This window comes from Palaemon carinicauda, chromosome 28 (genome assembly GCF_036898095.1).
Source record: "Palaemon carinicauda isolate YSFRI2023 chromosome 28, ASM3689809v2, whole genome shotgun sequence".
In the NCBI taxonomy this organism is placed as follows: Eukaryota; Metazoa; Arthropoda; class Malacostraca; order Decapoda; family Palaemonidae; genus Palaemon; species Palaemon carinicauda.
Window position 1 is genome coordinate 44,183,249 of NC_090752.1, and position 27,470 is coordinate 44,210,718.

At 43.5% G+C, this 27,470-nt stretch overlaps 1 protein-coding gene across 4 annotated transcripts in view; it reads left to right on the forward strand.

The window, feature by feature from the left end:
• The window catches only part of Pdxk (pyridoxal kinase), a 78,941-nt gene that overhangs the window by 45,673 nt on the left and 5,798 nt on the right, over nucleotides 1–27,470 (forward strand). For all 4 annotated transcript variants that reach the window (XM_068351921.1, XM_068351919.1, XM_068351917.1 and 1 more), the window contains 3 exons: nucleotides 9,378–9,498; nucleotides 25,874–26,022; nucleotides 26,344–26,465. In XM_068351921.1, coding sequence (XP_068208022.1) covers nucleotides 9,378–9,498; nucleotides 25,874–26,022; nucleotides 26,344–26,465 — 392 coding nt within the window. The remainder of the gene's footprint in view (nucleotides 1–9,377; nucleotides 9,499–25,873; nucleotides 26,023–26,343; nucleotides 26,466–27,470) is intronic.

Below are 27,470 nucleotides of genomic sequence, written 5' to 3' on the forward strand. Positions count from 1 at the left end.
ACGGAGACCCAGAGGCAGCACAACCCAGAGCCCATCATGTTAGGGGAGTGGCTGCCTCTCTGGCATTGAGAGATTTTTCTCAGTCTCCCAAGTCTTAAGTGTTGGGGTCTGGAAACGCCAATCTACATTCACTGCTCACTATTTGAGCGACGTGACACATAGGTCTCTAGGCACCCTTTTTATAGGGCCTATTGTGACAGGTTAACAAATGCTGTTACTACCTTACGCCCTTTCAGGGGACAGTAACTATTGGTTGAGGATTCTGGGTTACACTAGGTTTTTGAAGGACATCCATGGATCTTCTTCGTCTCCTTCTCCCCCACATCTGGGGATCCTAGCCTGTATCCGGTTTCAGCTGGACTCGTCAATGGAAAGAAGGTATGATACTCATCTGATTCCTCTCACAGAGTATAAGTTATACTCGTGGTCACGAGGTTTCCACTTGGCAAGGTCGGGGGAATCCTAAATTTGAAGAGGTCCGAGTCGAATGTTCCTGACCCACTTCATCCTGAAACATTTGTTTCCATGAAGTTGCAAACCTTCAGTCGTACTGAGATTCTGGGGATCTACAAAGAAAGAAGATAACGGAAGACTGTTGCTTCAAAAGAGTCTAGTCTGAGGACTATCTTCCCTAAAGATAGGGAACTCCTTGGCCACCCTGGCCTCAAGACTAAGTCTCCTATAGTAAAGAATGAGGGTTTGTATTAAGTGTAGGAACAAATGACAAACTTATAACAGAGTTTGTATTTTTCCTAACATACAAACCCGAATTCTTTACACAAATCTTCCCTCCATCACCGCCCCCCTAGGATAGTCCTAACTAGAATCCGATTGAAGGTAAACAGCAGCTACCGACCGGCGGTCCCCCACCACTGTCAGGTGGGAAATTACCTGTCTGGTCATTAACGACCTTGTTAAGGTTTTTCTGCCGTATTTTCCAGCTCGCGCTAGAATATCTCCCATAGTAAAGAATTCGGGTTTGTATGTTAGGAAAAATACAAACTCTGTTATAAGTTTGTCATTTTTCACTCTTCATTTGATGACTTTTGCATACTTAGAAGGGAAGATTCACTTATTGTTATTTCTAGTAACTTGCATTTAGGTTCATTCTGATAATCTTTTGTTAGTTCCAGGTATTTTTAACTGACCTTGCTTTATTTCCTAGACATTCTCTGGTCTGGCTTTGTACCCAGTCATGAGGAAGACATAAGAGATCTTAATATACAGTATATCAGTTGAGTTTCTACTCAGCTAGGGAGGTTGTTAGGATGGGAGGAGGTGCCCTGTTAGGGGTCAATCATAAGTTAGTAAAAAGCATTACACCATCTATAATAGTTGGTTATATTTTATTATCAGCCCTTTTGATCGCTGATCATCAATGGCTTACCATCACCAACTGATTATCATTAAACCATTCTGCTGTTTCTCAGGACTCTCAAAGCAGATTACCAACTCATTGGCTGACTGACCAGACAGCCTTTATCTGCCTGTCAGTTACCATCCTTGGCTCACAGACCGCCGATTCACCGATCATCGGCAATTCGCCAGCAGTTTGTGACTCGGACTTACTAGTCAACCTCTGCCCGTAGTTCCCTAGATCAGAAGGTATACAACATACTTCTCGCTACTGGCCATTCGCCATCACACTAAAGTGATCGGCAAATGATCGATAACCCTCGTCAACGGCTTGTCGACAGGGGACTACTTGTGACCACTCTCCAACTGATACCCAACCGTTAACCATTGATTAATATTCGGCAGATTGATTCTATTCTAAGGAATAGCATCAATCCCATCAGGGCGCATGGTAGGGCTAAGCGCTGCCTTCCTTCTGTTAGTTAAAGGAATTCTCTCTCAGGGAAGAATTCTTACACAGGGTATCGCGTCTGACCCTTTATGCCACGAGTCAAGACCCCAGCGTCAACAATCTCCCGTGCAAAAGGATCCACAAGGAGCTGTCCCTTTGGGTTGATGTCCACACCATTTTGGAGTTCGAACAAGGGCTAAGATCTCAGGTCTTCAGTTGCACACTGGACCTAAAGGACACGTACTTCCAGGCCGAAACCATCCATGTAGGAAGGTTGGAAGATTCAGTCTAGACAAACAAGAAACACCAGTTCTGGGCTCTGTGCTTTGGTCTTTCCACTACACCATCCTGGTCTCACAGGATTGGCTTCCTTTCTCCTCTGTTTTGGGATGACTGACTGACCTTAGCAGACTCGGTGGCAACCTTGCATTAGCACCGGAACTTCTGAAGTCTTTTTACCAAGATCCAGTGATCAAGGTAAACCTGCGGAAGTATTCACTACTTCCCTCCCAGAAGACTGGTGTATCTGGGAATGATTGTAGACTGCAATTTCCACAAACTCTCTCAAAACGAGAAGAACTCCCATCCCAGAGTGACTTGAGTCTGACTGGAATCAAGCCCTCAATCCCCCAGACATTCTGACCCCCATGGGACCAGAAGTTTGGACGAACCTCAAGGGATGGGTGTCAGTTGAGAATCTACAGAGCGTTATAACCTTCTCATCCTTCCTCACCCCTCGGACTTGATGCTGTGCGTAGAACACATCAAAAGAAGAGAGGAGGGACCATAATACTGCACCACACGACCTCAACCCTCTGGACAGAGTCCAAAAGTACCTTTACTTAAATCTCTTAAGAGATGAAGGCCAACTTTCCGGTCCTTCAGCAGCCTCATCGGTTCCTAACAGACCACTCAGTGATGTGATGGGCGACAATACCACACACCACATAGAGGCTCACATCGGCAAGCAAGAAGGAACTTTCTCGTAGCCTCTTCCCATCTAACAGTATAACCACTAAGATGGGCCAAAGTCCATTTGGTGCCACTATCAGCCCACTTCATTCCAGACTAGAAGAATGTGCTCGCTGACAATCTGTGCACAGCATCTCAGATAAGGTATACCAAATGGTCTTTGGATCGCCTTGTAGCCGACAAAGTCCCGACTTTACGGGGTCCTCCAACTAGGGATCTGTTCGCAACGCTCCTGAACCTCAGGCTGCCGTTGCTCCCCAGCCCTAGACCCCAAGGCTCTCTGGCAAAAAACAGGCCAACAACTGTGGGTACAACAACGTCGTTTACGTCTCATCCCTGTTTTGTCTGGAAAAGGGCACTCAAGAAGGCTAGAACATCGGTCAGCCTCTCAAGAACTCTCCTAGCTCCGCTATGGCATTACGCAGAACGGTTTCCAAACATTTTGCAGCTCCTGATAGAGTTTCCAAGAGAACCCTCTCCACATCACAAGACAACCCACTTTGACACCTACCACAAGCCATAGCTTTGCTATGATTGTACGCCTGGAGACTAACCAGTACCTCTTTTGCGAAAAGGTTGTCTAGACATCTGAGGAATTCCTCAGCATCAGTCTACCAGGCAGTATAATGTCTTGTGTGGTTGGTGTCATGTGAAAGTGTCTCTCTCCTCTCGATACCTCTATTCTAGCAATAGTGGAATCCTCGAGTATATACAAGAGGAAAAGACCCCCTATTCAGTTTCAACAGGTAAAGATGATCACTCAACCTTGATTCTTCACCTTTAAACTGAAAGGAAGGGACATCATCTCATCAATAGACCTTTCCTAACTCATACGGACTTACAACTTGCCTTTTTTCAGTCGGAATTGAGACCATCTCGGAACATGGTTAAAATTCTCCGATCTCTAAAGAGACCTCCTTATGTTCCACTTCACCAGGCAACAAGTTTTCATGTGATTTAAGAAGACAATGTTCCTACACACACTGACAGCAACCATACGATTCAAGGAACTTCATGGTCTCCCTTTCCACATCGCCCTTTAATGAGAAGGGCGAAAGGCAATGTTCAGTTTCGTTCCCGAGTATGTTGCCAGACACAGTGTCCAGAGGTGACGGATCCTACACAAGTCTCCACTCGGTAACGGACTATCCAGATCTTCTGTTACTGTACCCAGGGTAAGGTATGAGACTCTACCTTAAGAAAACGGCAACAGCCCATCTGGGTCCCTTCTCTTGTTATCAGCACTGGGAGAGACTAGAGGAGGATCACCAAAACATCATCTCAACATGACGACTCAGTGTCAGGCCCCTGGTCTTTCTTAGCAGATTACTCTGTGACTCAGGTTTTACAAGAAAGGATGTGAATGCTCCAGGTGACTTTCACAACCTTTCTCCTGCATGACGTGACCCACAGGAACTCGATACGATCTCTATTGGTCCCGTTGTGGCTGCACAACAGCTGGTTGTATACCTCAAGCTCCTTATTGGACAAGTAGCAGAAGGTTGAGGGCACTATTACCTGGTTTTAGTCTGCGTGAATGAAAATATTTGACTGGCGCTTATTCTTTTCTTCATCCTACCCTCTCGTGGGGAAAGCAGCATCCTGGGTTCTCTGCATAAGCTGACCTCAAACCACTGCAGGTAAACCATGCTCCCTTGTATACCTAGTATTAAGCTAATACTGTTGCGTCCCCATACCCTGGCGAGGTGGTATTGGGAAAGTCTTGGTTACATCAGGTTTTTCCTACAATAGACTCGGAATAACTTTACCTAGACAGTCACACTTCTGCATGTCTCAACACACAGCTTGCGTAGGCCACGGACCATGCATAGCAAGGTTTTAGCGACGGCAGGGACTCCTTATTTTAGAGTACTAACATACTCAGATAAAGAGCCCCCAGGTAAAGCCAAAAGCCAGATTGGTAAGGACGTCCACCCTTCCTAATGGGTGAGTCACCCCTAATAAATAGCGTGGTTTGTATTCCAGTTACGGAGAAAATGACAAATTTGTAGATAATTTGTATTTTTCCTAATTATACAAACCTTAGCTATTTATACAAACTTGCCTGCCAGCCCTATCCCCCTTGAAGTTCTACCTCCAAGCAAAGTGAACTAAATCACAGTTGTGTGAATGGGAGTGGTAGCAAGCAACCCCACCTACCCCCCACTAACTAGGGGTGTGGGTAGTTAACCCTCGCTGAATTTTAATGGCTCATCATTTCAGCTCCGCCGAAAGTATAACTCCTAATAAATAGCTAAAGTTTGTATAGTAATGAAAAATACAAATTATCTACGAATTTGTCATGTTTCGTTGTAAAACCAATTTTCATTTTTGGGAAGAGATAGCTGAGCAGAGATATTCCAGTCCACAAGCCAGCCAGTGACCTAGATGTCTCTTCTGAAAGGTCACCTTCATTATAGAGGCTGGTCTCTCCTAGGGGTTCCTTTAGATATTTTCAGGCAAGATCTGGAAGAAGAGAGGGCTGTTTGTTAAGACCTGATGCTACTGGCAAGTCATTATGGTGTAACATTTATGAATGACAGCCCAGGATCCCAACCTCCAGAAGGAGAACTACTCTTGCATTTCCAGGACAATTGATTCTGTCAATAATGGATCCGTGGATTCTAAGGGTTCAGTGAATTGGTTATCGACTATTGGTGATCCCCATTCCTCCCTTGTTTTCTCTACCCATAGTTCTTTTCATTTCATAAAGGCAGTGTTGACAAGCCATAAATTTTTATGCAACTGGAGAAGCTGTTATGAAATGGGCAGGAGAAAAAGTCCTAAGTTCCAGTGGAAGCTTTTACCTTTGACTTTTTGGTCAGAGTCTTTGGGGTGGGTGTGTTGGAAACCCACACTAGGCTGAACAAGTTCTTATTAGTGACAAAAGTTCTCCAAGGAGAAACCATTAGCGTTTCTAGTGACAGTCCAGAAAGGCTACTGGATTTATTCAATGGACTTTGAGCTTTTCACTTTGAATCTCAGAAGATTTTGTTCCTTAGGATTTGGGGAATTCTTATTCATCTAGAGATTTGGTTGTCTATAATAGAATGACAACAGCTTCGGCTTATCTCCATCTTACAAAAAGATTAGGTCCTTCCTGAATTTCCTGAAGGGGTTCAGGAGGGTAATGCTGGGGTCACACTTGGGTGATATGCCATGGCAATCTGAGGAGATATGGAAAAATCCCGAAAATTTGAATACCGCAGGCACTTTCAGGCATCATTCGAACACATATTTTTCAAAACGCAGGACTCCGTGACATACCCAACTCAATACGGAGTTGGCGACAACAGGAGATGCATACAGCAGGCACAGAGCGATAAGGGTGATACAAGGGGATACATCGCCATGCGATACACCGCTGTATATGGGATCACATCACAGTGGGCAAGTTGTGACATCTCATTTGGTCCAGTAAATTGGTGACTGGTAAATTCCCCCACGGAAAATTCCACCATAGGTAAATTCCACCATGGAAAATTCCACCACAAATGTTTTACCGCTTTTTCTTGTTTACGACTTTTGAAATACGCTCTTCTTGTTTAGGATTTTTAAACTACGCTTCCTCTTGTTTACGACTTTTAAACTGCATTGTTTGGTAATTCATTTAAATGCCGATTGTTGTCAAGGGTTTTTTACATTTATCTGAGGATACTGACATCCCTACCGAATTTATAATTTATTTTGAGACACCATATATTAGAACAGTGAGGGGACGGGGTATTCATCAAAGAAGAGAAACCTCACACTTTCCGATTGAACTTTGGAATGTATGTAAACGAGTTTTGAATGACTTACCAAGATCAAATAATACAGTCGAAGGTTTTCACAATGTATTGCGATTCTCGATAATATCAACTCATCCCAATTTTTGGAAACTGTAATTCCCATAAAAAGGAGGAAGAATTATGCCAAACAAAAATAATACATATTCGACGTGGAGACTCGATATCCAAAAAGATTATCAAGTTATTGATGCACGATTGAAAAATTTAGTTGAAAATTATGAGAATGAAAATTTTTTAGACTTTTTAAGGGCTATTGCTCGCAATTAAAAATAAATGTTCGTGGAATATTTTTTTAAATACAGTTTTTAATATGATTGCCATCATTTTTATCCTAGTTTTGTAATAAAATTGCAAAAAATTTATTCATTCTTTAACCCTTTTATGTCAATTTTATATCAATCTAATTTTCTTACCTCTACAGTATTATGGTGAAGTTTCCAAGGTGAATTTTTTCATGGTGGAATTTACCCTTGGTGGAATTTTCCGTAGTGGAATTTACCAGTGGTAGAATTTTCTGTGGTTGAATTTACCGACGGGGAATTTACCTAGAACGGGCAAATTGCGGTAGTGATCTTGGGTGCACGATATACATGCGATATAAATCTCTCCCTGTGTGGTCCATGGGACTCCTGTATATAAAAAGTTTTCCACCACTCCACCAAGCATTTTATATCGTAAAAACAAAAGTTTATTTCCTCCCAAATATATTTCATTTGTTACAATGTTCAGGCTTTGTATTTTATTTTGAATATGACAAAACGAAATATCTCTCTCTCTCTCTCTCTCTCTCTCTCTCTCTCTCTCTCTCTCTCTCTCTCTCTCTCTCTCTCTCTCTCTCTCTCTCACAACTACATAAGAGTGTTTGACCAATTCTATTTCTTATTTTCATCTATGTCGACCATCTACTTCAAGGAACTAACACTCTCTCTCTCTCTCTCTCTCTCTCTCTCTCTCTCTCTCTCTCTCTCTCTCTCTCTCTCTCTCTCCCCAGCACTGAACGCATGTGCAGTGATGCATGGCGCAACTTCTCCCGTATGGAGGTATACTGCATACAGTATATAGTTTTGAGAGGCAATTAGGTTAGCAATACTGGTGGAACAGAACACGAGTAATGTGATGCGTTACTCCTTGCACGTGTTGTACCGTCGGTGCCTGACCATCGTTGCACCCTAGGCGAAAAAATGGAGCAGGTTTCATTTTGTCCGCCAGTGTTGCGACGGAGCGTGGCAACCCAGGACTTATTGCACACGTGACGACGCTCATCTCGGTCCATGAGATTTGGCACGAAGCACACCTGGGATGAATGGGGATGCATGGCGATTTGCTCAAAATTTAGCTAAAATCCACAGCTGACCACATCGCCATGGCTGTATTGCCCAAGTGTGACCCCAGCAATTAGAGATATATATCAGCACACAAGTGGATGTGCCTACTGGGAACCATGGCTTCCTTGGAGAAGTTTATCCCTCATACCAGACTAAGAATGATATCTTTCCAGTTTCATCCAAGTTATCACTGGAACATAATTCTGTACCTGAAGCTGGTTATTGTCCTTTCAATTAAGGATCAGGTAAGAGTGATGTCATGTAGAAACAACTGCCAAAAACTAAAGTATTCCAAGGTGTCAACCATGCAGGATCAACACCGATTAGGTCTTTAGATGGATAAGGAGAAGGAAGTAAATGTTAACAGCCTGGAGACGCAAGAATTGTGGAACACCCCAGGGAGCGTAGAATCAGGAGTGGGTAAGGTCATTGGTCTTAATCTGACAATACCACAGACTAAACTTACAACAGGAAATATGATGGAACTCAGTTGTAGAACCCTTTTCAGTTTGTTAGTGGTCTGATATGCTTGACAGAGGATAGGGAGAGTACCGTAATACTCAGGTTCATCCCAGGGAAGCAGAATATTCTTGCTGATCAACTAAGTTGGAAGGATAAGGTTATCCCCTGAATGGTGTCTGTATTTATAGTTATGTCAGGGTTTAACAAGTGAGTGGTGGAAACCAAGAGTGGCCGATATAAACACGGGCACCATACCCTTATCCAGGCAGCCACCTAGTAAGGCATTTGCCTCTCATGGCTGGGGAGTGCTCCACACAGCAGCTTATTGTATTAGTGGGGAGATTTGTAGAATTTTTGCTTTGAATTTAGTAAAGTATTGAAATAATTTTAATCTAAAAATTATTTTAATGAGGATTGCTATGTACTATACTCCGTATTTTCATGACTGGCCGTTTTTCTGGGCTTTCAGACAGGTGGAGATTTTACGTGAACTACCTCATTATTTCTGCTTGCTTGCAGAATTAAGAGGATAAGTATGGGATGAGGATTATAATTAGCAGGTAGATTCCAAGTACAGGTCCCTAATTCTAGTTTTGCTTCAACATCCAGTGAAATTGGAATGATAGCCAAAGAGCTTAGTCATTTTATTTGTAGGTACTTTTACATCATTGATAGAAGTAATAGGTATGTAATTTACATGAACATAATACAATTTTGTAGAAAAAATTTACATGTTACATTTAAAGAAAGAGCTCTCCACTTGACCCTATCATTGGTACATTTATTTAGATTGCATGGCTTGTAGATATGGCACATAACAATCAGTTTCTTTTTAATCTTTTAAGGTCAGCTGTCAGAAGAAAAATATTCCTTTCACTTCATATGGCATGTTTGTTTCAACACAAATTCATAACTTTCATATAGATTAATTCTATATCTGCACAAATAGGCATTGTAGAAGTAATGAGTTTGTATAAAAAAACTAGGTTTGATTTTTAAGTTAAAATATTTTTTTTTCAGTTTGTGATCCTGTTATGGGAGATCATGGAAAAATGTATGTACCAGAAGAACTGCTACCATTGTACAGAGAGCATATCATACCAATAGCAGATATTATTACTCCCAATCAGTTTGAAGCAGAGTATGTATTTGTATTTTTTTTTTTTTTTTTTGCAGTAATGTATATTAATATCTTCCTAGTTTAGAATTTGAGTTTTCAGTGTAATTTGAAAAGAATGTATGTAGGTATGTGTTTACACTCTTGATTATGGAGGAAATTTTCTAATACTGAATACCACATGAGGATGCAAAATATGCTAGCTCAGTTTTAAAGTAATTTTTGCTCTTGAAGCTTTTCCAGCATCTGTTGGATCCTTACAAACACTTAAAGTTTATTTGTTCCAACACGAATACTTACCTTCGAACTACTTTCTTTAGGAGATCACTGGTTATCTCTCTCTCTACGACCAGATTTGAATATATACCCCCCCATTCCGCGCTCTCAGTAGCTTTTACCCCCGGCCTCCAGGAATGTGCCCCGAGGGTAGGATTAACGGTAGGTCGCCCGTTGGCCAGGTCACGTTCGTCATTAAGTTCTCTGGTCGAGAGAGATGAACATCTCTCTCCCTAGTATCTTTATCTCTACCGATCCTTTGTGTGCGTCCTGCGACCCACGTGTTCCCAGCGTGGCAACTTGCGTTTTTATAGGGTGCTTTCCCAAGTGTTCCTGTGCGTTCACTTTTCAACCGTGTGCTTACCCAGTGTTTCATTCATTTCCTTAAGTGCTTGTGTCGTGCGTTGTGTGCGTTATGGAGCTAGTTCGCCGTTGTCCTGGGCCTAGAGCCGGGAAATTGTGTGGAACGTTCCTCTCCAAGCCCGAAGTGGATCCTCACTCCCTTTGTTCCTCCTGTAGAGGTAAAGTGTGCTCGTCAGCAGACACGTGCCCCGAGTGCGTGGACTGGAGCGATATTCAGTGGGTACGTTATGGTACTAAGAAAAGGAAATCAGCGAAACGTTCCCCCAGGAAAGTTAGTGTTTCCTCGCCGATTCCGTTGCCCAGTGAGCGTTCCGACGGAGTCTCGGTTTCGCCGTCACCTACACAAAGTAGGGGACGAGGTAAGTCTAGCGTTGGGGATGAACAAGGCGTCCTATCCCAGGAGCCCAGTGTTAGCGCAGAGCCAGTGGCAGGCCCCTCTAGGGCTAGTGAAGGTCCTAGTAGTGCGTCCGGAGAGTCGGCCCTCGTGTTCGGGGGGGCACGCTTCCTACGATGACCCCGTGTGGGGTAATAACGTAGTTTCAGTGTCACTGCCGCCCTCGTGGGCTTGTGCTTCCGGCTCCTCTTTAGGGGGAGATAGCCGGAGTAAAGTCCAACCTGCAAGTCACGATGCCTACGGTTGGAGGCTCCCGAAGACACTGGGTAGGTCTCCCCTGAGGATGGACGTGGACCTGGATCCCTGGCTCCCGGACATGGGACGATTGGATTCGTTCCCGACCCTTCCCACGGAAGTCCCCGAGGACTTCCTCCAGCCCTTGACCTCTGGCATTCAACGTCCGAAAAAGTCCCCCACAGTCCCCGCTTCCAGCCGACACGTGTTGGACGCAGTGTCATCTGGTTTTTCGGACATCTATTCCTCGTCAGAGGAAGAGGTCAAGGTGAAACACCGCCGTCGGAGGGAGCGGTCCAGGACCGAACGTTCCAGGTCAAGGTCGCGCTCTAGCTACAGCAAGAAACAATCCCGCCCCCCGAGCCGTAAGTATAGGAGGAGTGTATCTCCCGGGGGAGCCTGGGTCTACGTTTCGTCGCGAGAATCGAAGGCACTTCGGTCCCCAGACCACTGGTCCAACGAGCAGTCCCCAAGGCGGCCGCCCTCCAAGCACGGCCTTGACCCTCGCGACCTGGCTCGCAGGAAAGACCTCTCTGTTAGGCATAAGTCCTCGAGGCTTCCGGTTCACCCCGCCCAGCGGGGGGAAACGCGCTTCTTTCCAGGCAGCCAGGCCGAACCAGTCCAGCTGGTGCGGCCTTCAGGTCGGAAGGAACGGTTCCCGCTGTCGGGTCAGCCCCCGGGAACCGCACCCTCAGCACCCAGAGCCTTCGGGCGAACGAGAGTCCCCGCTGTTCCAGCGGTACCTACACGATCCCGAGCCCCTGGTCCGGTCTTACCGGCAGATGAGGTCCAGTACCTCGGCAGGACGGCGCCCCTGGCCCCCAGGGTCAGACGTCCGGTCGGCGTGCCTGGTAACCCGGCTTCCCCGCCCCAGGCCGAGGCCTCGGCTGACGGAGGAGAGGGCTCCCCGACGGAAGACTCCGCCTATAGGAGAGTGGTCAGCCTGATAAGGAGGCACCATGGAATAGCAGAACCTACAGCGACAGGTGGGGATTCCTGGAGGTCGAGTCTCCTGAGGATTATGCAGACTCCCTCCCAGCCTAAGTCCTCCCTGGCACTCCCTCTGGCCCGAGACCTAGTTCTGGGGCAAGAGTTCATTGACAATGTGGTAGCCGGCAATGCCGAGGCTCCCAAGTCCCAAAGTGCCTCTAAATTACTCCAGGGCCTCAAGAACCAAGGGAAGGTCTATTTGCCCGAGGGACGTCGCCCAGGACCTTGTAAAGTGGACACGGCCGTGGACATTCTGGGCCAAGGAGTTTCTGACGACAGAGCTTCTTCGGCCCCAGTCTGTTTCTCACCTGCAGAGGCCTCCATGATGAAGGAGATGTCGCGAGACCTAATTAACGTCTCCTCTTGGCTAGACTGGTGGGCTTCCACGTTGGTGGGTGTGCAAGCCTCCTACGACCCCGAAGACCCTGACCAGCAAAGCCTGATGAGGGACCTCATTACCTCCGGGGGTAAAACCCTAAAATTCCTCTCGTACCAGTCTCTCGCCCTTACAGCCAACTGGGTTCTCCGTAAGAGAGACACGGTTCTCGCCAAAGTGTCCCGGAAAGTACTCCCCCTTTGGGGAGAGTCTCTTTTTCCAATGAAAGAGTTAGAGGCCTTGATGGAAAAAGTCTCAAAGAGGAAGGAGAGCAACGTCACCAAACCGGCAGCGTCAAGGAGACCTCCATACAAGAGGTCCGTCTCGGACAGCGCCGCGACGCCCCAAACCTCTTCCAGCACTACGAGGAGAGAAGCCCCCTCTTCCTCCTGGTCCTCAACTCCTCAACCCTCCCGTAGAGGTACTTCAGCACCCTCAGGCTCCTTCAGGTCGGGTTACTCCGCCTCTTGGAGAGGCAGATCAGGCCGTTCCTCTAGAAGAAGGTAGAGTGGGAGGCCCCCTATCCCCGCCCAAGCCTCGGGTTGGGGGATGCCTCAGACTACATTGGCAAGCATGGAAGGCCAAGGAGCAGAACCTTGGACAGTGTCCGTCCTAAAGGAGGGCTACAGACTCCCATTCCTGGCGAATCCACCCCCTCTTATTCCGGCCAACCGGACGGAATGGCTAGCGCCCAAAGATCCAGTAAAGAGGACCGCCCTTCAAGAGGAGGTGTCCTCCATGTTGGAGAAGGGCGCCATGGAAGAAGTTCCTCTCCCAGGACCTGGTTTCTACAGTTGCCTGTTCCTGGTAGAAAAAGCGACGGGGGGGGTGGAGGCCAGTTATAGATCTGTCGGCTCTCAACAAGTTCGTCAAGAAGACGGACTTCAAGATGGACACTCCAAAGTCAGTTCTGCTGTCCTTGAGGGAGAAAGATTTTATGATAACCGTCGTCCTCAAGGACGCATACTTCCAAATTCCGACCCACCCATCGAGTCGGAAGTTCCTCCGGGTGAAATGGGGTTCCCAGATCCTGCAATTCAGGACTCTTTGCTTCTGTCTGTCAACAGCGCCCCAGGTGTTCACGAGAGTCTTCGCAACTGTATCAGTGTGGGCTCATGAACGGGGCATCCGCCTTATCAGATACCTGGACGACTGGTTGCTCCTTTCCGCCTCAAAGGTCCTCTTGGAAGAACAAGGGAGAAGTCTCCTTCAGTTTTGCAGGGATCTGGGTATCGTCATCAACCCAAAGAAGTCCAATCTATCCCCGTCCAACAGAATGAACTACTTGGGGATGACATTGGACACCATTCAAGGGAAAGTTTTCCCTTCGGAGGACAGGATCAAGAACCTCAGGCACATCATCAAGCCCTTCCTATCGGAACAGCCAAGGAGAGCGAAAGACTGGCAGAGAATGATAGGCCACCTGGTCTCGTTGGAGAAACTAGTCCCACAGGGGAGGATAAAGCTCAGATCCATCCAATGGAATCTCAAGAGCCTCTGGTGCCAGACACACTCACAACAAGTGCTAGTTCGGGTCCTTCCAGACACAAGACCCTCCCTGGAATGGTGGTACTGCCAGTCGAACTCCCTCAAGGGGATGCCCTTCGGGACCAGCCCTCCAGAATTGCTCCTGTTCACAGACGCCTCCAACCAAGGGTGGGGAGCCCACCTCCTCGACGGGATGGCACGAGGCACCTGGTTGGAAAGGGAAAAGCAACTCCACATCAATGTCCTGGAGTTGAAAGCAGTCCAGAAGGCATGCTTACACTTCGCAAGTCTGCTAAAAGGAAACACCGTGGCGTTGATGTGCGACAACGCCACGGTAGTAGCGTACATAAAGAAGCAGGGGGGCTTAAAATCGAGGGAGTTGTGCGATCTCACCATAGAGATTCTGAATTGGGCAGAAGAAAATCAAGTAGTCTTATTAGCAAGGTTCATTCCCGGGAAGAGAAACGTTCTGGCCGACGGCCTCATAGAATGGGCCAGATAGTAGGGACAGAGTGGTCCCTCCTCCCGGAAGTAGCCAGGCTCATCATTCAGCGTTGGGGTTCCCCGGTGATGGACCTCTTTGCAACGAGACTCAATGCCCAACTCCCAGTCTACTGCTCCCCGGTGCCAGACCCGAAAGCAGCCCTGGAAGACGCTTTTCAGCACAAGTGGGACAACCTGGATGTTTACGCTTTTCCCCCCTTCACGTTGATAAGGCAAGTGCTCAACAGAGTAAGGGCCGCCCGAAACCTAAAGATGACTTTGGTAGCGCCCTGGTGGCCGGAGAGGGAGTGGTTCGCAGACCTAAAAGACCTAACGAGTCACCCGCCGTGGCCTCTACCCGCCAGGTCAGACCTTCTGCAACAGCCTCACTTCCTCAAGTTCCACGACAACCCACTCTCCCTTCGCCTTCACGCCTGGAGACTATCCAGCGGCTCCTGAAGAAGGAAGGTTATTCTCACTCCACAGCTAAGAGAATGTTGCTATACCTGAGGAAGTCGTCAGTAGCAATATACCAGGCAAAATGGGCCTCCTTCACAAAGTGGTGCGCTGAAAGACACATTAGACCTCTTAAGGCCTCAGTCCCAGACATAGCAGAGTTTCTGGTGTTCCTCAGAGACAAAGTAGGGATGTCAATCCCAGCCATAAAAGGAGTTCGGGCTGCCTTAGGCCAAGTCTTCCTCCTGAAGGGCATCGACCTGGGGGCCTCGAGACACACAGCGATGCTTATCAAAAGCTTCGAGCAGTCTTGCCCCCCTCAGGCGAGAAGAGTGCCCCAGTGGGACCTAGCCTTGGTCCTGAAGATGCTGTGTCGTCCTCCCTTTGAGCCCTTGAAAGATATCATGGACAAAGACCTTTCCCTCAAGGCCGTCTTCTTGCTGGCCTTGGCGTCAGCCAAGAGGGTGGGAGAGATTCATGGTTTGTCATACGACGTCTCTCACTCAAAGGGGTGGAAAGAAGTATCCTTCAAGTTCGTACCTTCTTTTGTGGCCAAAACTCAGAACCCAGCAGTCTGGGACCCGAGGTTCGAAGGTTTCTCGATTCCGGCCATCCCTAAGACAGGTAATGCAGAAGACTTAAAATTGTGCCCAGTGCGAACAATTAGAAAATACCTGGAAAGGACAGCGCATCTCCGACCGGAGGTCAAGAGCCTCCTCGTTTCCACGGGTATTAATAAGAAACAAGTTTCCAAAAACACCATCTCCTTCTGGTTGAGGCAGGTGATCGCCAGATCCTACAGGGAAGCTGGCATAGCAGTGCCAGGCACTCCCAGACCTCATGACATCAGGGGCCTGAGCACCTCCTTAGCCTTTGAGAAAAACATGGCAGTAGGACAAATCCTGCGAGCAGGTACTTGGTCGAGCCAGTCAACCTTTACTGCCCACTACCTCAAGGATTACTCAAGGAAATCCTTGGACGGGTACTCCATTGGAACAGTCATCTCCGCCCTCCAAGCGGTATAACGGTATTCCCCAGGCACACTCAAGACTAGCGACCGGTAGGCACAAGTGCGGTTCTCCTACCTCCTACCCAGTTGCTTACTTGCCTCTTCGGGGGGTACCGTCTGTTCCCAGGAGTCACTCGTTCTTCACGACTACACGTCGAGAAGAAACGTCGGAAGAAGATTTTCTAAAGGTGAGTTCCTAGACACTAACGTGAATTTTTTTAATATTTACCCTCGCTTCCGCTCTCTGGTAGGTCTTGTTATACTGAGGCCTGTTGGCCTCCACGACCAGGTCAGTGGGTCAGGTTGGCACTCCCGCCTCCTAAAGTGTAAGCCTCCTAAAGAAAGTATTTCGAAGGTAAGTATTCGTGTTGGAACAAATCAAAAATTTTAAATAATTTTTATTTTTCCTAACATACTTACCGAGAACTACTTTCGGGTAATGGCCCTCCCTACCTTCCCCGAGTGCCTTCTTCCCTTACTAGCATGATGCTAATGCAATAGAACTTAATGACGAACGTGACCTGGCCAACGGGCGACCTACCGTTAATCCTACCCTCGGGGCACATTCCTGGATGCTGGGGGTAAAAGCTACTGAGAGCGCGGAACGGGGGGGTATATATTCAAATCTGGTCGTAGAGAGAGAGATAACCAGTGATCTCCTAAAGAAAGTAGTTCTCGGTAAGTATGTTAGGAAAAATAAAAATTATTTAAAATTTTTGATAAATTGCCAGATAAAGACCTTTCCACTTCAATTCATCCATTGGCAGAATAATATTTTATCAATTTTTTAGTGCAGCCAGTGAACAGACATAAAAGAAAAGAATGAAACATATTAAAACTAACATTTGTTCCGTCACTAAATACAAACGCTTTTGCTATTTAGAGGGAATATACTTTTGGCAAAGCTGGAAGACTAGTCATAAGACTTTTACACACGCACACACACACACACACCTGTGTTCTATCGTCACTTTTGCTTTTGGCTCTGAGGAGTGAGGACGTTCCGTTCTCTCTCCCCTGTTAACAAACTAGCCTTATTCCTTTTCTTATTCTATAGTTCTTAGGTTTGGGGGTTCTCAGAGTCTCTCTGCTTTTAGGACTCTCCTGTTATCAAGTGTCGGGAATGACTATCCTCTCAGTGGGTGAGATTAGTAGGCGGCGAAGACGAAGTCTAAAGGTTTTCTCCTCCTTCAGGGTCTTCCTCGAAGGCGAAGAAACCCCAGCCTCCTTCGCTGTCGGCGATCCATCCTCTCTGACTCTGCTCGCTCGTTCTCCTCCTCCGGAGGACGGTTGAATAAAAGTAATGGCCACTCTAGAGGTAATGCACCGATAGAGCTTGCCAACCCCAGACAACCTGTGGGTGGGGATATTTTCACTTTCTTTAGCGAAGCGGCGTTGTATACCACCGGGGGAGTCTCTCTTGTTACCGCTTATGGCAACTCCTGTCTTCCTTGGGGCTTTCAGTTCTCCCCACTATGTAATGGTTCGTCTAGAGTCCACAGTTAACGATTAACCTTGGTCATCTTTTCCGAGTATTCTCATGCCCTTAGCAGCAGCCCAATTTCCTCCTATGTTGGAGAACGAAGGCAACCGGTATTCCTCAAAGTTACTGGTCAGGGTTTCTCCCTTATTCCTCCTGATGCTGGAGGACGAAAGTAACCAGTGCCCCTCGGAGTTATCTGCCAGGGTTTTCTTGCTTCCAAATGATAAAATATCTTATGATAATTAAGTAGAAGTAATTCAACAGCTCTCTCAACCTTTTCTTTAACTTGGAGATTTGAATCGTAGACATCCTTTGTGGGGTGATGTTTTAGCAAACACCAGGGACAATATTATATCATCAATTGTGGAAAACGAGGATGTCAGACTCCTTATTACTGGAGAGCTCACATACTTCCATGTTCAGACAGGTACCTTGTCATGCATTGACCTTCCAATTGCAAGCTCTAACTGCCTTCTTGATTTCGATTGGAGAACATTGGATAATTATCATACTAGTGATCATGCATCAATCATTATAAACACCAAGGGTCCACCTTCACAAAGATCTCCACGATGGAATCTTAGCAAGGCCGACTGGGTTAAATTTTTTGTGATGAGCTAAGTGAAATTGAGGGGAGTACAGAACAGTTTGAAAGTATTGATGATGCCGTAGACCTACTGAATGGAACTTCCATACAGCAGAAATCAATTCGATTCCCAAAACCATGGGATTGTTCAAACGACGACCAGTCCCTTGGTGGTCTTCAAAATTAACTGCCCTGCACAGAGCCACCAGAAAATCTCTTGATTAGATTGCGCAGACACCCTACTGATGAGAATTTAATTATATACAAGAAATGTAGAGCACAGTTCCGTCGTGCCATGAAAGAAGCTAGGCGCCAATCTTGGGTATCTTTTGTTTCCTCAGTCAACAGTAGAATACCACTATCTTCTGTATGAAAGAAAATGAAAAAGATTGCAGGCAAATTTACCCCAAAACCACCACGAGTGTTGAAGGTGAACGGTCAGTATGTGACTGAAGCAACTGAGGTTAGCAATACCCTGGCCGATCATTTTTCAAATGTATCATGCATTTGTGAAGCAGCTCCTTGTCACCAGTATTGGAGCATTGAAGAAAAGAAAATTTTAAATTTTGCAACAGGAAGGGAAGAGTCGTATAATTCTCCTTTTACTGAAAGATAATTTGATTCCATCATTTGCACTTGTAATGATACAGCCCCTTTACCCTATGGAATTCCATATGCAATGATTAAACACGTACCTTTTAATACAAAGTTATTTATTTTAAGCATTATTAATAGAATATGGCATGATCATAGTTTTACAAGTGTTTGGGAACTGGCCATTATTTTAGCCATTTTAAAACCAGGTAAGGATAAGTTTTTAGCAGCAAACTATTGACCAATTGCATTGACATCTTGCATATGTAAGATCATGGAGAAGATGGTCAATGCAAGACTGATGTGGTACCTGGAAAAGAAAGGTATTTTATCACCTATCCAGTGTGGGATTAGGAAAATGCATTCAACAACTGATGTATTGATATGACTTGTCTCATATTTGTGAAGCCTTTGCTTCTAAACGGCACCATGTAACAGTCTTTTTTGACCTTGAGAAGGCATATGACACTGCATGGAGATATCGTATACTTGAAACCATTCATGATTTGGGATTAAGAGGAGAGCTACCACTGTTTATTCAATCATTTCTTTCACATGGAGTTTTTCAAGTGAGAGTGGGGGAAAATCTATCAGAGTGAATGTCAGGAAGGAGTTCCTCAGGGTGGTGTGCTGAGAGTAACCCTGTTTGCACTACCAATTGGATATCCTCAATCATTCCCCAGGATGTTCTCTCAACACTATTTGGGGATGATCTCATATTTGCTGGAGCTAGAATGGCAATGGTTGAGAGAAAACTACGTCTCAATTGACAAATTATCCAGTGGGCCGATATGAATGGATTTAAGTTCTCGACAAGTAGAACTACTATTGTCCATTTCTGTCGTATCCAGGGAGTACATCCAGACCCGGATATATACATTAAAAGTAAACGGATCCCTTGTGTAAGTGAAGCTAAATTTTTAGGTTTGATATTTGATTGTAGGCTTACATGGATTTCTCACTCGAAAGCATTAAAAGCTAAATGTCTTAAGGCTCTGAATCTTTTAAAAGTATTGTCCCATACATCATGGGGGGCAGACCGCAATACAATTTTAAAATTATACAAGGCCTTGATTTTTCAAAAATTAGTTATGGATGTGGAATATACTCCTCAGCCACCCCAAGCCGATTAAAGATATTAGATTCAATACATTATGCTGGTATTAGATTGTCCACAGGAGCGTTTAGAACTTTGCTTATCACAAGTTTCCCTGTTGATGCTGGAGAATTACCTCTAGACCTTTACCAAAAGTCTTCTATTGTTCCGTATTAGTTTAGGTTGCAAAGACTCCCTAATTCTTTAGCCGTTCAGACTGCAAGCCTTGTAAGGCACTCAACATACTTAGAGTTGCACCCAAAATCTCCTCAACCTTATGGCTTTTGGGTGAAACAATTATTAAACAGTCTTGATATAATTAGAAGTAAGGTGATTTCATTTAAGGTATCATCAACGCCTCCATGGAAATTACCAGAGGTATCTTTTTGTAAGTACATATTGGAGTTAAGAAGAATATGACTGACTTAAAATCCAGGTCTCTTTTTATGGAACATGTTGCAGAACACAGGGGATCGACTTTTATATATATTGATGGCTCCAAATCTGATGCTGGCGTTGGATTTGGAGTACACAGTAATGGTTTTAATTGTAGAGGTGTACTTCCTCTAACAGCTTCCATATTTAATGCCAAACTGTATGGCATACTAACCGCTATTGAGAAAATAGCGTTGGAGAAGGAGGTTATTTTACCATTTTTAGTGATGCAAGGAGTGTCCTTCAAGCTTTAGAAGTTTTTAATTCTAGTAACCCTTTAGTTTTAAAGAATTTAGAATGGCTTTTTATTATTGGACTGAGAGGTATAATGGTGTGTCTGGGAACGAGAAGGCAGATTTACTGGCAAAGAATGCTGCATCCGAGTTGCTACCAAGAAGGTATCCCATTCCTTGTAATGATTTTCTACCTAACATCAAGAAATTGTTTTGTAATAATTGGCAACAGCACTGGGATAGTCTAGATGGCAATAAAATGAGAGAAGTAACAAATGCCATATCTCCTTGGAGGTATAACATGATGCCCTGAAAGTGGGAGTCTTTTCTTTGTCATCTCCGTATTGGTCACACTCGGTTGACACACGAGTTTCTGCTGAAAGGCCAACACTAACCGTATTGCGACGAATGTTTGGTACCTTTAATAGTGAGGCATTTGTTGACCGAGTGCCCCAATTATAACAACTTAAGAAATAGATATGTTTGAGGCTCGAGGGTGGCAGGTTCATCCTTGCCAAGATTCTTGGACATGATGTGTCCTACTATGCGAGCGGCATTTTTAGATTTATTTCAGAAGCAGGTCATCTGAAAACTATTTAAGATTTATAATGACATCATAACTGTTATGGTTTTAATTGAATATTCTATTATTTTTTATATATAATAAATGATATTGGCATCAATGACCTTAGATGTCAGGATGCTAGAAAACTTTTAATCAATCAATTAATCAACCAGGCAAAGTAGGCAGTCTTCTATGGTTGGTGTCGTGGAATGTGTATTGCTCTTCTTGACGCCACTATCCTAGTGATAGCGGAGTTGCTTTTATACCTCCGGGAGGTAAAACTTCTCTCAATCTCGCAGAGTAAGACTACCGGTCAGCCTTGAGCCTTGCCTTTTGACTGAAAGGAGTTAACATTTCCTCTTTATTGGAATTGGCTCTCCTCATACTGAGTCTCGAACATACCTGTCCTCAGCCGGAAGTTAGACCACCTCTATGGAACGTAGTTTGTGTACTACGATCTCTGAAAGGAGCGCCCTACGAGCCGCTGCGTCAGACATCGGATTTTCACCTGATGCCTAAAACAGTCTTCCTGCTTGGCCTGGCCTTGGCCAAGAGTCAGTAAATTGCACGATATTTCCTACAACATCTTCCATTCAAGAGGATGGGGACAGGTAATGCTCGGCTTCATCCTGAGATTTGAGAGTCTCTGTAATGTAACTGATGACCAGATCAACTGCTACTATGCCCAGGAAGAGCACTGAGGTGTACAGTACTATTCCCAGTGAGGGTGCTGAGGTGTTACCTCAAACGAACTTCAGGAGCTTGTTCCCGAATGAACAGAATGTTTGTCAGCAAGGGGAAGGTTAAGAGGAAAATCACAAAGAATATGATCTCTTTGTGGATTCACAAGGTGATAGATTGAGCCTTGAATTCTAACTCTCTTTCGGAAGCGAGGAAACCAAGAGCTCACGATGTTAGTGGCGTAAGTATGTCTCTAGCATTTAAGGAAAACTATTCGGTGGCTCTGGTTCTACAAGCGAGTGTGTGGAAGCGTCAAACGATCTTTACCGCTCATCAGCTGCAAGACGTAACCCACAGGATCACTGAGACGCTCTCCATCTGTCCTGTTGTGGTTGCACAAGTGATTTAAACACCTCAAGCTCCTTGATTGGACAAGTAGCAGACAGTAGAGGGCAGTCGTTACCCGGGATTAAGTCTGGGATGAAGGATACGAGTGACAGGCATCTTCTTTCTTTCATCTTCCCCTCTCTTGGGGCACAGCACCTACGTTACGCTACAAGCTGGCCTGCGCTGTCTGCAGTTAATAACCATTTCCCTTGTGTAACCTGATATATGTTCATATATTTGGTACGCCTCGATTTCCCCTAGCGAGGTGGGGATTAGGCAATGTCCATTGGTTTGTTCAAGGAAGTCATAGACTCCAAGAATTCTTACCTGGACAAGCCACAGTGCTTAGTTATCACACAATCCCACAGGTTGCTCAGGCTGCCAACGTGTGCATGTGCACTGAAGTTTAGCGAGGAGTCAGGGCGAGTCCTCCATAAGCTCTTGCCTAACATGGAGGAACACCCCTGGTCAAAAACCGGTCAGTTGGTTAGGACTTCCACCCACCTTAGGGTGAGTCTTCCCTATAAAGAGCCAAAGGGCTTTTATTTAGTGACGGGGAGAAATGACAAATTTGAAAGTGATTTGTATTTTTCCTAACGATACAAATCTTGAGCTCTGTATGCCAATTTGTCCTGCCAGCAACTATCCCCTTGGAAGTCCTGCCTGCAATCGAAAGTGATGATAGAACATAGGTGTGTGTGTGAGCGGGGTAGCCGGTATGACCCCCTACCCCCTGCAAACTAGCAGTGGATAGTTATACCTCACTTAGTCCTATGGCTAGTCTTCCAGATTTGCGGAAAGTATGTTCCTTATAAAGACCTCAAGGTTTGTATCGTTAGGAAAAATACAAATTACTTTCAAATTTGTCTTATTATTAGTACAATATTATTATAATTATTATTATTACTACTAGCTAAGCTACAACCCTAGTTGGAAAAGCAGGATGCTATAAGCATAAGGGCTCCAACAGGATAAAATAGCCCAGTGAGGAAAGAAAATAAATAAACTACAAGAAAAATAATTAAAAATTAAAATAAAATATTCTAAGAACAGTAACATTAAAATAAATTTTTCATATATAAACTAATAAAATTCCAAAAAAAAAAGAGGAAGAGAAATAAAATAGAATAGTGTTCCCAAGTGTACCTTCAAGCAAGATAACTCTACCCCAAGATAATGGAAGACCATAGTACAGAGGCTATGGCACTACCGAAGGCTAGAAAACAATGGTTTGATTTTGGAGTGTCATTCTCTTAGAAGAGCTGCTTGTCATTGCTAAAGAGTCTTCTACCCTTACCAAGAGGAAAGTAGCCATTAAAAAATTACAGTGCAGTAATTAAATCCTTGAACAAAGAAGAATTGTCAGGTGTTGTCAGGTGAGGACAGAGGAAAGTTTAGAAAGAACATGCCAGACTATTCAGTAAATGTGTAGATAAAGGAAAAACGAGCCGTAAGCAGAGAGAGGAATCCAATGTAGTACACTCTGGCCAGTCAACGGACCCTATAACCCTCTAGTGGTAGTATCTCAAACCCTCTAGTGGTAGTATCTCAACCAGTGGCTGTTGACCTAGCCAACCTAGTGTTATTAGTTTGAGACATTCTTTGCTGTGCTCATTTTGTATTATGATTTCATGCTAATAATGATTCCATGCTAAAAATAGTTCTAGACTTGCGTGTCTGAAATTTTATCTGACAATATAAATGAATCTTTAACCCGAACTGTAACCAAATTGAACAATACTGCACTAATAATTATTATAATTTCCCTTTGTGACCCTTCATTTTACAGTATAAATGAATCTTTACAGATTGGTTACTAAATTGAATAATACCACACCAATAATAATTCTACATAATAAACTTCCATTTGTGATCTCTTTTCTTACCATAAATGATCATTTACCAGATGATTGCTCTCTATTAACAGGCCTGAGCTGATAATAGATCAAGACGCACTTTTCCAATTACAGTCGCTGGTTCACCTGAAGTTTTGTTAGCATATAGTATAAACGAATCTGTGATTATCAGACAAGAATCTGAGAGGTTTGCTGAATGTTTATGCTGTAATTTAGTACTTTTAGCAAGGAAATTTGGAAACTAGTACTGCAAGCATCATATCGGTTGATAGTACTAACGTATTATTTCCCCTTACTAGCTTTATGTAAAATGCCAATGTGAAATGGATGAAGGGGCTAGTATCTCTACTAGTGTAAGGGATGGTGCACTTTTCTCTCAGAACACAGGGTTTTTGGTGGTTTTAAGTCATTCACATGTATTGTATACTCAATGCAGTGAGAAATGCACAATAGGGTAGGGCACCTGGGTTTAAATGGTTTCCCCTACTTTTGCCATAGGAGGTCCATAGGTAGGCAATTTACTAAGCTATTAAGCTTGACAACCTGGCTTATTCTGGAGGTCAGTCACCAGGAACAGGTTCTGGACACAAAAGTGGTCTCCACGCTGATAGTGAAATAGCTTGTAAAGTTTAGTGAATTCTGGTGCACAGCATGTTCACATGTCTAAATAGGAAACTTGATATCCTACACTCACATACCAGATTTATAGGCTGTCATTGAAAACATATTCCAACACCCATAATACAAGCTAAATGTTGATGCCTTCTCACCATTCATCTTCTGTTAGGTGATCAATCATATATTATTTAACCTGTCTCAAGATGATCCTTGTGACTTCTTGTTTGTTAGGTGAAGAAAAGTAGACCAGTCAGTTTAGCCTTCTCGTCGATGTCCCAAGAGAGTTACCCCTCTGGCACACCTTTCTATAACTACCATGTGCTCAAGTACAACCAGTTCCTCTTGCCCTTCACAGATACAAGATATCTTTTCCTCGCAGGACGTCTAAATAGATGTCGGATACAGTTTGGTGTTTCATGAAAAGTGGGCTATCTTTTGTTGCAGATGTCACGAAAAGGCTTTCTCACCTGGTACGTGACAATACCCTCTCTGTGTCTACAGTAAAAGGAATTGTGCAGCTTTTTTCCAAGTTTTAAAGACTTTTATCTCTCTTCATTAAAAGTCTCCATGCTCCTAAATCTTTGAATAGTGTAACCCACCTTGGGATCTAGGACTGCCAGAGTGGGATCTCTCTCATCCATAGCAGTCTGACCAAACATAGATTGGGGCATTGGACACTTTAAAGTTGGGCTGGGGAGTTCACCTAAACAACTTGTCCATCTCAGGAAAGTGGAGTTCATGCTGGTGATGCTGGCTCTGCAATCATACAAAGATCAGTTGCAAAGTTACTGGATGTAATCCGTTTTTTACTTGGAGAATGGTATTAAGGGTAGAAAAGTTGGTATGAGATGATATCATCTCATTTTTCATGGCACATCACTCATGTGTCAGAAGTTCTGCTATTGTAGGGTCAGGAGTCTTGATCATTCTTGAGCCAGGAGCTTTGCTTACTCAGGAGTCAAGATCTTCCCCCTAACATGCATTCTGGAGAACTCCTTGGCTACCCAGGTATTGATAACAAGTATCTGAACCTTATATGCTGTTTTGACCCTTTTCTATCTCGGGGAGATCCTCACAAGTTTGGGGAATTATTCTTCCAAGGGTACAGGGTTGGTACCCAACATAGCAATCTGTTCTAAGACAATCTTTTGTTGGAAGGAATGCATCTCCATCCATCTTCCCTTCAAACAATTTAGGAGGGAAGGTGGGTAGTAAGGCATATATATATGGATAACTATTGAAGTTACTCTATCTTACAACTGGCATTGTGATACCATGTTCTCTTGGAATCTAGAGTACAGTAATGCATAACTCCATACTCAGACATGGGACCTATTTGGCATAGCATTTCTTATGACGAGCCATACAGGAAGTTACAGGAGTCATCCTTCGCCTGCTCACATACGTGATTGGAAAGTAAATTTTTCAGGTACTGATGAAAATGAATAATAGTCTATTTATGGACAATACCCAACACCAAAAGAGTAAATTTCTATGTGAATATTGAGTTAGTATCATTTTAGGAATGAATTGAAAATTTTGAAATGGTTTTTTCTTTTTACAAATTAGTGATTTAAAGTAGTTATTTTGATTTCCTAGATATGAAGAAGTGCAATATCGCTATGCTCTTGCTGTCCATACTGATGCAGTTATAAGAGCAGTGTGCTTGAAACCCAAAGTTAGGTGTTCAAAGTCCCTCTTGAGATAGAAGAATATTAGAGTACTAGATTAATATTTAATGTGTTTATTTAAAGAAATTTGATATAAACTGTACTGTACAGTATTGATATTTGAAGGATTTTGAGTGGTCTGAAAATACATAATGAAAAGGATGCAGTTGAAGCCATGGAATGGTTCCACCAACAAGGAGTGAATACAGTTGTATTTTCAAGTACTGACCTGGGAAATGACAAGGAATTGATGGGAATGGCTTCTTCAACTTCCAGTAAGTGAAAAACAAATTGTGATTTTATTCTAAGAAATTTCTTTGATATGACTGTCCTCAAAGAACTAGCAAGCCATTTTTGTATTAGTATTTGGTCAGTTTTATATAAGTATTTTTGAAAAATGCATGCGTTTGTTTAAGGTGCTAATCAGTTATTGATTACATATTTTTATAAATCTCAGTGAAAATATTATTGTCCACTGCATTACTATAAACAAAGATACTTTTACTGTACCCTTTATATGTATTTGAATAAGTACATAATTCAGTTATTGAAAGAGCTTTAGTTTTTCTTCAGGCATTCATAAAAACCTTTTTCAGATGGCACAGGAACAAAGTTGCAGATTCGCATCCCTCGGCTCCCTGTTAATTTTACTGGAACTGGAGATTTATTTGCTGCTTTACTATTAGCATGGATGCATCATAGTAAAAATGACCTTCAGGTAATTTATATTTCTGTTCATATGTTTAGTTTGCACAAACGTCAGAACTAACCTCTTCTTTTTTACTTGGACCTTAACATCTACTTTGCATAGAGAAATGTTGCCATGTCTTTCTGGGACAGGTAAATAAGTGCTAATAAAGAATTAATGAACTAAGGGTGATTCATGCTAAAGGTAGTCTCCCATCTCCACTCCATGAAACACTACAGCCTCATTGTGCTGGTAGTTTAACAGCTCTTAGTTTATCCCTTTTTATTCACAAATTAATTTTAGGTAACCTCCCGAGACTGGTGCTTTAAAAACAGGTTTATTGATGAAGAACATTGAATTAACAGAGATTACTGTGGCTTGGCTACATAGGAGTTTCCGGATTACAGAAAATAAACTTGGCATGTTCTACTGAAGGACTTTTTAGTGAAGTGAAAATTTAAATCTTTTTAATTTAATATTTTATGAAGAGCAACAAAGTTGGAAAGGATTTAATGTGATAAGAATTAGAGTGTAATACTGTACTTGTGTTTTTTAAACAAGGGCAATGTTGTATTTGTGTTTTTAAACTAAGCACTTGTGTAGTACAGCACATTAAAAGGCATAAGAGACAGAGAGTTGGGAATATTAATATTGTCGATCTAAGATTTAATGTACGGTACTATATTTTTACAAGATAGTAGCATTCAAGGATCTTTTTTTATTTAAAAAAAAAAAAACAATGCTTGAACTATCATTTTATCATACTATGGTATGGTAAGTACCTTAGTTTAAATTAAAATACCTTTCGGTCATTTATTTACTGTCGAGTTTAATGGCATCTTGTAGTTTACAAAGTTTAATCCATTGACAATGCATAATAATTTATATTTTTCATGTTTGTGGTGATTACCAAATTGTTAATTTTCTTCCAATTTGTTAGGTAGTTGTCGTGCAATTTCATTTACCTTCTCATAAACTGATTACATCCTCTTGCACTTATTATAAATGTAGTAATTTCATAAAGTATTGCATAAG